Source organism: Terrapene carolina, unplaced genomic scaffold (genome assembly GCF_002925995.2).
Source record: "Terrapene carolina triunguis isolate 2854851 unplaced genomic scaffold, T_m_triunguis-2.0 Scaffold242, whole genome shotgun sequence".
NCBI lineage: Eukaryota > Metazoa > Chordata > Testudines > Emydidae > Terrapene > Terrapene triunguis.
The window spans coordinates 2,866,738-2,879,605 of NW_020664593.1; the positions used below are offsets into that span (position 1 = coordinate 2,866,738).

At 42.4% G+C, this 12,868-nt stretch overlaps 1 protein-coding gene across 2 annotated transcripts in view; it reads left to right on the forward strand.

Annotated features, from left to right (window-relative positions):
• Positions 1-12,868, forward strand: part of LOC112108353 (DNA polymerase theta) — a 106,172-nt gene that overhangs the window by 19,497 nt on the left and 73,807 nt on the right. For both annotated transcript variants that reach the window (XM_026657377.2, XM_026657378.2), the window contains exons 4-5: positions 5,850-6,043; positions 6,399-6,523. In XM_026657377.2, the coding sequence (XP_026513162.1) occupies positions 5,850-6,043; positions 6,399-6,523 (319 nt within the window). The remainder of the gene's footprint in view (positions 1-5,849; positions 6,044-6,398; positions 6,524-12,868) is intronic.

Here is a 12,868-nt window from a genome sequence, read left to right on the forward strand (position 1 = left end):
CTCTGTTTGCCAGAAGCTGGGTATGAGCGACGGGATGGATCACTTGGTGATTACCTGTTCTGTTCATTCCCTCTGGGGTACCTGGCACTGGCCACTGTCAGAAGACAGGATACTGGGTTAGATGGACCTTTGGTCTGACTCAGTTGGGCCATTCTTATGTTTGTAATGACAAGCTCATGCGAAAACAACAACTGTAACACATAATTATGTTCTCTTCTTGCTATTATCTATAAGGTGTATTTTGGTGAGGCTAACGATGGATATATTTAACCTTTACATTTCTCTGACCAGCAGCTCCTTGGAGTCTTCCTTATTCAGAGTTAACACTTTCCATGTTCCAATACGTACAAAACCCCATCCAGTAGATTAATTTTTATAGGTCCCGAATCAGGTTGATCCGAAGCAAACACAGTAGTGGCTTTCATAGCCGTTGGGTTGGGTGGAGGATTGCTAATTCCATCTGATGTAGGCCTGGGTCTTGCAGAAAGACGAAAGAATCTAGGGTGGGCTTCACCCACTCCAAGCAGGTTGGAGCCGCCCTGTCTGGTGTGTTTAGTGCAAGATAGTTGGGCTGACTACTGGGAGTATGGTTGAGACAACTGGTGGAATACCACACCTGAAGCTGCTCTTATGAACTCCTTTCTCACCAATTAAATTTGAATTGACAACCTATGTTAAGGCCTAAAGATATTATAATCTTTTTAAACCATTTAAATTAAATACAAAGAACATTACTAAAAGAATACATGTTTGCTGCTGAAGTTTTAAAGAAAGTTAAACCACCTGGGACTAGAGTTTGTTGAAATGCTAAACCAGCTTTTGACAGCAGTAGTCTCTTCGGCAGGTGCAGAGAATATTTTCTTCATTTTGGTTCATTCAACTAGTTCGTTCAAGGTTAAGAAGACATTTGGGAGTTGAAAAAGAAGGAAAGTTTCTTTTCCTCTTCCCATTTATGAATTAAAAACAAGGTATGATAGGATGAAGTCTACTACTTCTAAAATCTTGGACATAGTGACGAAAACATTTAGTTTTGTTTACTAACTACAGATAATACTGTAGTTAATACTTTTGTTTAATAAATCAGTTGTAAATACAAAACATATTTTGATAAACTCTTTGATAATTTTTTTTCTTATGTATCCAGCACACTTAGGGTGTTCTTATTGAATAAAAAAATTGTTTTTGAATTTCTATTCATCCAGAGATTGATACAAATCACCAGTAAAAAAATTAATAATCCTTTAGTTAGTAAATAAATAGGATATCTCCATTAATTTATTTATTTTATCTCCTAGAACTGGAAGGGACCTTGAAAGGTCATCAAGTCTAGCCCCCTGCCTTCACTAGCAGGACCAAGTACTGATTTTGCCCCAGATCCCTAAGTGGCCCCCTCAAGGATTGAACTCTCAACCCTGGGTTTAGCAGGCCAATGCTCAAACCACTGAGCTATCCCTCCCCCCAATACATCATTTTGTTACATAATAAAGATGTAAAAATTACAAATCTGAATAAATGTATGTTGAGCTATATAATTGCTTAAATAAATGTGTATGGATATAGTGTATCCTCCTAGTTAGCAAAATGAAGCACCTAATTTAGTGCAAAGATTATATTTAGTGGCAAAATCAGTGTTTTATTGGCTCAACCAATGAAACTCAACCCTTCTTTAAGAAAATAATTAAAAACTACAAATGCAAAACATGATTAAAATCAATTCTTTAAATCAAGGTTTTCTGCTTGCTGATTTAAATCATGATTGAAATCAGTGATTTAAATCAATCCACCCTGATTAAGTTCGGAAACTATTCTGCTTCTGCAGCAAATATTATGAAGTAGCTGCCGCTCCATAGTTGAGGTTCAATTGGTTGCATCCATTATAAACCCAATTTGGTATCCGCTTTCCTCAAACCCGTAGAAAAGTCTCATCTGTCTCAAAATTAGAATTTTGTGTCTGGAACACAGGTAGAATTTTTCTAAAATATTTGAAGTGAATTGGACAAAGGTTTTCTGAATTTGACGTCCTCCTGAGGCACTTAGGCTCATCATACTTAGGTACCTCAGACACCCACTGAGACTTCAGAGACTTACTGGACCCTATCACCTATTCTGAGCCTAAGGAAGCTTATTGGGGGCCAATCCCAACCTCCCTATAAGCTTTAAGGATGTTAGGGAGATTCCCAAACCTGAGCCGGCTTTTGTAGGTGACAAATCTGAGGAACTGTCACAGATTGAAGTGTCACTAGAGGAGGTTTTGGAATTAATTGATAAACTTAACATTAACAAGTCACCAGGACCAGATTGCATTCACCCAAGAGTTCTGAAAGAACTCAAATGTGAAGTTGCGGAACTATTAACTAAGGTTTGTAACCTGTCCTTTAAATCGGCTTCTGTACCCAATGACTGGAAGTTAGCTAATGTAACGCCAATATTTAAAAAGGGCTCTAGAGGTGATCCCGGCAATTACAGACCGGTAAGTCTAACGTCGGTACCGGGCAAATTAGTCGAAACAATAGTTAAGAATAAAATTGTCAGACACATAGAAAAACATATACTGTTGAGCAACAGTCAACATGGTTTCTGTAAAGGGAAATCGTGTCTTACTAATCTATTAGAGTTTTTTGAAGGGGTCAACAAACGTGGACAAGGGGGATCCAGTGGACATAGTGTACTTAGATTTCCAGAAAGCCTTTGACAAGGTCCCTCACCAAAGGCTCTTACGTAAATTAAGTTGTCAAGGGATAAAAGGGAAGGTCCTTTCATGGATTGAGAACTGGTTAAAAGACCGGGAACAAAGGGTAGGAATTAATGGTAAATTCTCAGAATGGAGAGGGGTAACTAGTGGTGTTCCCCAAGGGTCAGTCCTCGGACCAATCCTATTCAACTTATTCATAAATGATCTGGAGAAAGGGGTAAAAAGTGAGGTGGCAAAGTTTGCAGATGATACTAAACTGCTCAAGATAGTTAAGACCAAAGCAGACTGTGAAGAACTTCAAAAAGATCTCACAAAACTAAGTGATTGGGCAACAAAATGGCAAATGAAATTTAATGTGGATAAATGTAAAGTAATGCACATTGGAAAGAATAACCCCAACTATACATATAATATGATGGGGGCTAATTTAGCTACAACGAGTCAGGAAAAAGATCTCGCAGTCATCGTGGATAGTTCTCTGAAGATGTCCGCGCAGTGTGCAGAGGCGGTCAAAAAAGCAAACAGGATGTCAGGAATCATTAAAAAGGGGATAGAGAATAAGACTGAGAATATATTATTGCCCTTATATAAATCGATGGTACGCCCACATTTTGAATACTGCGTACAGATGTGGTCTCCTCATCTAAAAAAAAATATACTGGCACTAGAAAAGGTTCAGAAAAGGGCAACTAAAATGATTAGGGGTTTGGAACGGGTCCCATATGAGGAGAGATTAAAGAGGCTAGGACTCTTCAGCTTGGAAAAGAGGAGACTAAGGGGGGATATGATAGAGGTATATAAAATTATGAGTGATGTGGAGAAAGTGGATAAGGAAAAGTTATTTACTTATTCCCATAGTACAAGAACTAGGGGTCACCAAATGAAATTAATAGGCAGCAGGTTTAAAACAAATACAAGGAAGTTCTTCTTCACGCAGTGCACAGTCAACTTGTGGAACTCCTTACCTGAGGAGGTTGTGAAGGCTAGGACTATAACAGCATTTAAAAGAGAACTGGATAAATTCATGGTGGTTAAGTCCATTCATGGCTATTAGCCAGGATGGGTAAGGAATGGTGTCCCTAGCCTCTGTTTGTCAGAGGATGGAGATGGATGGCAGGAGAGAGATCACTTGATCATTGCGTGTTGGTCCACTCCCTCTGGGGCACCTGGCATTGGCCACTGTCGGTAGACAGGATACTGGGCTAGATGGACCTTTGGTCTGACCCGGTACGGCCGTTCTTATGTTAAGAAGGTTTTTGGTCCCTGATGAGCCTGTTTGGTATATTTGGGGTGGAGGAGCCTACTACAACTATGAGAGGGGAGCCCTGAGGAGTCTGCTAAATCTGTTGTGGGGTGGGGTCCCCAACAAGACAACAAGGATCTGTGTGTGCATATTCAAGAAGCCCTTAAAAGCCAATTAAAATTCCTGGAGAGGGAGTCATGAGCCTGTAAAGATTAACAAGAGAGTGATTAGGTGTCCTGATAAGCCTTGTAAGTTTCATGGGCAAGAAGGCCTTAAAGGAATGCTGTCCAAAATCTGATATTGTTCTTTCTCCCCATTAAATGTGCATCTTTGTACATATTGTCCTAATAAAGACAAAACATAGCCTCTGAAACAGAATTGTGACAGTTTGGAAATCCCTGCTGAGGAACTATGTGACCCATGCAAAACAAAACTGGGATGATCTGATTGTTGGGATCATAAACAGCCAGGAATGTGTGCTTTTGCCTGCTCTCAACTCCACGCCCCTGCTTGTTCTGTCATTGACCAGGTGCTGACCAAAACTCAGTGATTTTGTAGGGTGTGCTAGTGTCCTGTATGTGCCTGCAAACTGCATTCATCAGGAAGGTTTATATTTTGTTTCTACTTTCAGTAAGCAAAGCAGAGCTGCTTTGTATAGTATGCAGCAATGCACTCGTTCCCTGCTGACATCTATTAAAAAGTAGAAAATGAAATTCTGCTCGTGTTCTGAGGCAGGAGATGTTAATGTAATGTATTTTCTCTCTGGAGTTTTCAAGCACAGCAGTTTGTCCAGTGTATTTAGTTTGAAATAGTGCTCTTGAACAAAATGTTCTTGAGATTCTTTCCTATTAACCTTGCCTAAAACATTATTTGTAAACTGTTCATTTCCAAAGCAAGACTGGAGATGATGTTTGCCGGGAGTTGCTCTCCAAATGTATCCTATGTGTTATAGTTTTTCTCTGTCTACTATAATAATGGTCTTTAACTCCCTTAGGCTTGAATGTTCTGACTGTACAAATCTATGGCTGACCTTTTTCGGAATTTGATAAAAAAGAAATATTTGTTGGCTAGGAATGGATAAAAAAGGCCTACCTCTCTGGAATGGGATCCTGTCTTCAGCAATTCTTACCCTTGCCAACATTAAAAGGGAGATGGAGGATTTGTAGCTGCGCCCCAGACATTCTGCATTTTGTATTCTGTTAAATGTGCCCCAAGTACTGTTAACTAGTTATTTTGAAACAGTCTCTCTCAGTATGTTGATGTAAATATTACGACATTCTCTCTCCTGTTATTGAACCAGGCTGATTGAATTATAACCAGAATGTTTTGTTTTGTCCCTTAGTGGTTGAATTGTTTGGGTATTTTTGTTCATATAAATAATAGCACTGAGATTTTTGTGCTGGAGTTTATCATGAAGTGAGAGGAAAAGTGGACTGCAGAACCCTACTCCTCTACATGATCAGATACCATGGCAGGGTCTAGCAAGGCTGCTGTAACTGGAGATCCTGTTTCTTGGTGGAATGTACTAGAAAAACATGTCTCATTGACACTGATCTTAATAGACAGGCATATGTTAATCAGTTATGTGAAGTAAAAATAAAGCTATTGTTCAAAAGCCCGTATTTTTAATGTCTTGGGTTTAAGGAACAATCTGACAAAGGGTCTGAACTGTGTAATCATGAGAATGTGTGTCAGAGCTCATTAGTCCAAATATTAAAAAGTAGTTTGGAAGAGCTTTTACATTCTTCAGGGTATGTGGTTATGACTCAGTGCATCTGAGTTGTATGTAGGACACTGTAACCATGTGTCCTGGATTACATTATTATTCTCTTCCTTGCAAATGTAGTGCTATGCCTATTCTTGTGAAGTAAAGATTTTGCTTTAAAGAATGCGACATTGATTTGTTTCCTTTAGGTCACTCCTGTGTACGAGGAGTGGACCACTATTGACTGGTATCAGTTTTTCTGCCTGTGGGAGAAGCTGCCTTCATCTATGAAGCGAGTGGCTGAGCTGGTGGGAATTGAAGAAGGCTTCCTGGCTCGCTCTGTAAAGGGCAAAATCATAGCTAAAACAGAGAAACAGCACAGGCAAATGGCCATTCATAAAAGGTAATAACAGATGGGTCTAAGTGCCTAAGGGGAGGAGGTTCTAAAGGACAAATGTGTGAGGAGATGATCCAATTGCTAGGTTCTGTTCTGTATGAAAGCATTGTCTGGGATTGGCTCTCCTGTTGGCTGAGCTGTTAGCTAATGCAATTTGGATCGGTCCCTTATGAGTTCATCCATATTGGGTAAGAGATCTGTAGCTACAAGAAGTTTGGGTATGTGTTAAGAAAAATGGTCCGAGAAGTTATTTCCTTTGTTTGCCACTTCTGGCCCAGAGTAGCACAGTAGTGTCTCATTACTACTAGCTTGGCCTCAATTACTTTATTTTTTTAAATTTCTCTATATGCTTTTTGTACAGGTTTTTCACCAGCCTTGCCCTACTGGATTTAATCAGTGAGGTTCCCTTAAAGGATATTACTAAGAAATATAACTGTAGTCGTGGCCAGCTTCAGTCCTTGCAACAGTCTGCTGCCACCTATGCAGGTGAGTCAAAGGGACAGAAAAAATTCTGGAGTCTTGCATTATCTAGTTCTAAATATTTGGTCTTTCTAGTTTGTTACTGGAGAAAATATGGTCCGTCTTCTTCATATATGGCATTGTTGGTTAAAATGTGGCAGTGATAAATTTAGCCCATGCACTGTTTTAGTGCAGTCTGTACTTGCCATCTGCTCTGTTATGGAAAAGCATCCTGCAGAGGCTACACCACTCATTGGAGGAGGATAGGATAAATATGGAGAACTGCATGTTGGGAAATGTAGTCTTCAAAGGCTGCATCTTAATGGTAAGTGAATATAATTTGTCCCATTTTATGCAAATTAAGTATAGGCTAATTCTATGCTCCTGCCAAACTACCAATGTGGTGCTCTCATGTGGACAAAGTTTGGATGCAGCTGATACTTAGTTCAGAGATTTCTCAGCTGCAAAATTAACTGGCTGAAAAATTGTAATTTTACAATTGCCGAAAAAGACAGAAGCCTCCTTGTCACTTACCATAGCATCTCAAACACTTAAAAAGGGTTCAGAGAGTGTTAATTTGCCTGCCAAAATAGGTCTGGCAAATCAAAAGATAACAGGACACAACATGAATAAGAAAACTTTTCTTTCATCACCAAAGTCCTTGTAAACTCCACAAATGGGGTCCATGAATTTTAAAGAGTGGTCACATCTCCCAACTTTTCAAGGCCCAAATGTGGGATGCTTTTCTTGACCTGCTGCTCACAAACAGGGAAGAATTAGTAGGGGAAGCAAAAGTGGCTGGGAACCTGGGAGGCAGTGACCATGAGATGGTCGAGTTCAGGATCCTGACACAAGGAAGAAAGGAGAGCAGCAGAATACGGACCCTGGACTTCAGAAAAGCAGACTTTGACTCCCTCAGGGAACAGATGGGCAGGATCCCCTGGGAGAATAACATGAAGGGCAAAGGGGTCCAGGAGAGCTGGCTGTATTTTAAAGAATCCTTATTGCGGTTGCAGGAACAAACCATCCCGATGTGTAGAAAGAATAGTAAATATAGCAGGCGACCAGCTTGGCTAAACAGTGAAATCCTTGCTGATCTTAAACGCAAAAAAGAAGCTTACAAGAAGTGGAAGATTGGACAAATGACCAGGGAGGAGTATAAAAATATTGCTCAGGCATGCAGGAGTGAAATCAGGAAGGCCAAATCACACTTGGAGTTGCAGCTAGCAAGAGATGTTAAGAGTAACAAGAAGGGTTTATTCAGGTATGTTAGCAACAAGAAGAAAGTCAAGGAAAGTGTGGGCCCCTTACTGAATGAGGGAGGCAACCTAGTGACCGAGGATGTGGAAAAAGTTAATGTACTCTATGCTTTTTTTGCCTCTGTCTTCACGAACAAGGTCAGCTCCCAGACTGCTGCACTGGGCAGCACAGTATGGGGAGAAGGTGACCAGCCCTCTGTGGAGAAAGAAGTGGTTCGGGACTATTTAGAAAAACTGGACGTGCACAAGTCCATGGGGCCGGATGCGCTGCATCCGAGGGTGCTAAAGGAGTTGGCGGATGAGATTGCAGAGCCATTAGCCATTATTTTTGAAAACTCATGGCGATCGGGGGAGGTCCTGTATGACTGGAAAAAGGCTAATGTAGTGCCCATCTTCAAAAAAGGGCAGGAGGAGGATCCGGGGAACTACAGGCCAGTCAGCCTCACCTCAGTCCCTGGAAAAATCATGGAGCAGGTCCTCAAGGAATCAATTATGAAACACTTAGAGGAGAGGAAAGTGATCAGGAACAGTCAGCATGGATTCACCAAGGGGAAGTCGTGCCTGACTAACCTAATTGCCTTCTATGATGAGATAACTGGCTCTGTGGATGAGGGGAAAGCAGTGGATGTGTTATTCCTTGACTTTAGCAAAGCTTTTGATACGGTCTCCCACAGTATTCTTGCCGGCAAGTTAAAGAAGTATGGGCTGGATGAATGGACTGTAAAGTGGATAGAAAGCTGGCTAGATCGTCGGGCTCAACGGGTAGTGATCAATGGCTCCATGTCTAGTTGGCAGCCGGTTTCAAGCGGAGTGCCCCAAGGGTCGGTCCTGGGGCCGGTTTTGTTTAATATCTTTATTAATGATCTGGAGGATGGTATGGACTGCACTCTCAGCAAGTTTGCAGATGACACTAAACTGGGAGGCGTGGTAGATACACTAGAGGGTAGGGATCGGATACAGGGGGGGACCTAGACAAATTAGAGGATTGGGCCAAAAAAAACCTGATGAGGTTCAACAAGGACAAGTGCAGAGTCCTGCACTTAGGACGGAAGAATCCCATGCACTGCTACAGACTAGGGACCGAATGGCTAGGTAGCAGTTCTGCAGAAAAGGACCTAGGGGTCACAGTGGACGAGAAGCTGGATATGAGTCAACAGTGTGCTCTTGTTGCCAAGAAGGCTAACGGCATTTTGGGCTGTATAAGCAGGGGCATTGCCAGCAGATCGAGGAACGTGATCGTTCCCCTTTATTCGACATTGGTGAGGCCTCATCTGGAGTACTGTGTCCAGTTTTGGGCCCCACACTGCAAGAAGGATGTGGAAAAATTGGAAAGAGTCCAGCGGAGGGCAACAAAAATGATTAGGGGTCTGGAGCACATGACTTATGAGGAGAGGCTGAGGGAACTGGGATTGTTTAGTCTCCAGAAGAGAAGAATGAGGGGAGATTTGATAGCTGCTTTCAACTACCTGAGGGGGGGTTCCAGAGAGGATGGAGCTCAGCTGTTCTCAGTGGTGGCAGATGACAGAACAAGGAGCAATGGTCTCAAGTTGCAGTGGGGGAGGTCTAGGTTGGATATTAGGAAACACTATTTCACTAGGAGGGTGGTGAAGCACTGGAATGCGTTACCTAGGGAGGTGGTGGAGTCTCCTTCCTTGGAGGTTTTTAAGGCCCGGCTTGACAAAGCCCTGGCTGGGATGATTTAGTTGGGAATTGGTCCTGCTTTGAGCAGGGGGTTGGACTAGATGACCTCCTGAGGTCCCTTCCAACCCTGATAGTCTATGATTCTATGCAGTGTGTGACAAAGACCGAAAATGAAGGGCACACAAAAATTATTCAGGAAGGAAAGTTTTAAATGTTAACAGTATTCATTCTGATAGTGTTAATTACTTCTTGTAATATCAGTTTCATGATTCTCTATTCCCAGTGTAAATCATTTTCAGCAATTAGTGAAGGGATACAAGATTTTTTTCAAGAATATAGGTAACTTTGGGGCTAAAATGAATGATGTCTCTCTTGAAATAAGGTGTGGTTAAGATGAATGAATGCAGTTGTATTCTGAGTGGCTATAAAAATGGAGTTCTGTGTCTTTCTTCCAATGATTTCCATATCCCATGTGCTCAGTTTACAGGTAAAAAGGAGTTGATTTTTCCTAGCACTGCTAGCCTTGCAAACTTAGTCTGGCCAGTGAGAGTCAAGCTTGTTTTTCTCCATCTTACCCATTGTCATCAGTAATTGTGCAGGCCATATATTCTGTGCAATCTGCCCCTGACTTCCCCAGCCAATTTTTGTCATTTTCATAGTTCAGGGCAGCTGCACCTGGATTTCTCCTCAGTGGTCCACTTAAGGGTACCCACTCTCAGACTTCCAGCTCGCTACCCGTTGCCTTTTTGCGTGAAGACCTACGTCTCTTTCCCGTCTGACCCGGGCATTTCCAGGCTGCACAGTTCCCTGCCTTTGATGTGTTGTTCCCAGCTGAGACAGTCTGCTCAAGCACACCTACTTGCTTTCTCTTCAGAGACAGTTAACAGTGTGGCTGCCCCGGTTATTGGTACCACACAGCTCTTTTTATGCAAGCATATTTTCTTATTAGGGTAAAAGCACTACAGAGAAAGCATTAAAAACAATAAAAGAACCTAAATGTATGCTAATAAGCTAACCAGAGATCATCCCAACACTAAGATGGAGCAGTCCTGGCAGGAGTAGTCATTCAACACACCACCCAAGGAGTTTCCTTTGTGGTCACAAGTTCATCACAGCTTCAGCTCAGAAGAAATATTCAGTATTATGTGGCCTCAGTAGGCCAAGTCCTTCCAAACCTCTAAGGACTGGGGCCCCCCGTGGTCCAGGGGTTCTGTCCATCTGCTGGATCAGAAAGAAGGCCACAAGCCAGTATACCAGTTTGAACCAGTATATGTGCACCTCTCCAGGTGGATGACTTTAAAGGGTTGATAACTGGTGGAATTATATTAGCATATATCCCCTCCTCCTAGAAAAAACTCTTAATGTTAAAAGCTCACTTTGTTTCAAAAGGTCCTTTGAAGATCCTTACAATCCCAAAATAGTATGTAAATATTTGTGTTTTTAATACAATCAACTCCAAAAATGTTAAACTTCAGTAAGGTTTAATGTAATTCAGTAAAGTTTGTCCAGGACATTACAGAGTAGTGTCAATCTATCACAGTCATTTGACTATATTTTTCTATCTATCGTTTCTTCTTTGAGCACCCCACTCTAGGGTGCGCATGCACCTCATGTGTGCCAGAGTGGAATCTTTTGAATAGCAGTGTCTGTTGGAGTTGCACATGTACAGCACATGTCCTCATATCTCTCATCTGAGGGTATAAAGGGAGGGGGGCTGCAACTGCCCTCAGTTCCCTCTTATTGCCCATGACAACAAAACAGAACAAATGTTCAGGTCGCTACTCCTCAGTGTTTGCTATAGTTTGATAGAACAGTCATCTACCTACCTTTTAAAAATGTTCCTGTTTCCCCTTAGTTTATCAATTTGGGACTATTTAAAAAAAAAACCAACCCCCCCCCTCCCTCTACAGTTCCACTAGGAGCTTTGCACTACCATGTGCCCCATGGTAGACTCAAAACTTGAAGTCCTGTCCATACTGTGACTGCCTCATTCTGCTTATTGAGGGCCATAGCTGCTGCTTGTTTTGCCTTGAAGAGAACTATGTATTGGATCAGTGCTTTGTCTGCTGTTCGTTCTCCTCACAGGCACATGTTTCAAGCTCTGTCCTATGGAGCGGTCAGTGAGTTGTCATCTCATCCTGAGGAGACTGTGCTCCTAAGACTGATCAAGCACTGAAGAAATCTTGAGTGCCCCCACCAGACGGCCCACTATGCCAAGTCCTGTCACTGAGAAAAAAACACTGTCAAAGGACTCTGCATGGATGATCCCAGCACCAACAGTTCTGGCACCAAATACCGGTGCTGAGGGACAAAGTTGGCTGGAGCACAGACAAAAGCATTGCTCTAGGCACTGGTCAGTGTACTCTCATAAGGAGAGGTTGAAAAAATGATGTGCCAGAGAGAAGTTCACTAAGCCCTCAGCCATCACAGGGGTTAGCAGCACAGGCTTGGTCACAAGCTCAGCATCAACAAACACACCCAGTACCAACCTCAGTGGCAGCATCTACGCAGTCGGCAATGCAAATACTGATGTCAGCATTGTCTGCAGAGTCCTCTGCTCATATATGTTCCAGTGCTGCAATGGAGTCTACATCTTTACTAGAGTCTTCCTTGGCACAGAGACCATCACCACTACTGGCACATGATATCATCCTGGCACCAAGATCAGCTTACACCTCGGCACTGCTCTTTAACAAGATATACTCTTCATCCCCATCACTGGGCCATATCTTTTTGCCAGCATAAAGCATCAAACTATCTCCCTTTAATATTCAGGAAGAAGATCCTGTGTAATGGATTGAATGCTTACTCATTAGAACCTTGTCACAATCCTGGCATGGATGGTAATGGGCTGGCCAACCCCAGTGAAGCCAGCTGTACCAGTATAACGTGCCATTTTAGTCCTACTGGGCCATTTGGGGACCACCTTCCCATGCCTCCAGGAGTCAATCTCCATCCCATCTCTCAAGAAAGCGGAAGAGATCCCATTCCCCATCAGCATTGCTGTCCAGCTTGCCCACACTGGACTGAGACAATGAACATCAGACACTGGACAAAGTGGGATTAGCGGAACAGCAGCATTTTCCTTCACCTCCTCAGGAATCCTCATTGTTCCCATATAAAGTGAAGGTTACAGCTCCAGTACCAGCACCAGATGATTTTAAGACATTCTAGGAATTGCTAGCTATACTCAGAGGCCCTGGATATTCAGACTTCAGTCATTCAAATTCCTTAGCACTGGCCAGATTATCCCAGCCAATTAACAAGGGGATACTTGACCCTGCAAAGGCATTATGGCAAATACTGGTCACCATTCCTCCTACCACCAAAAGGATGGAGAAAAAGTATCAAGTGCCACAGAAGGGATCCAAGCACTTCTATGCTTACCCCAGTCAGGATCATTAAAAGTGTCTGTGGTTCAGGAGAACTCCAAATCCACAAAGAGGACCACAAAAGAAACATCCTCTCCCCA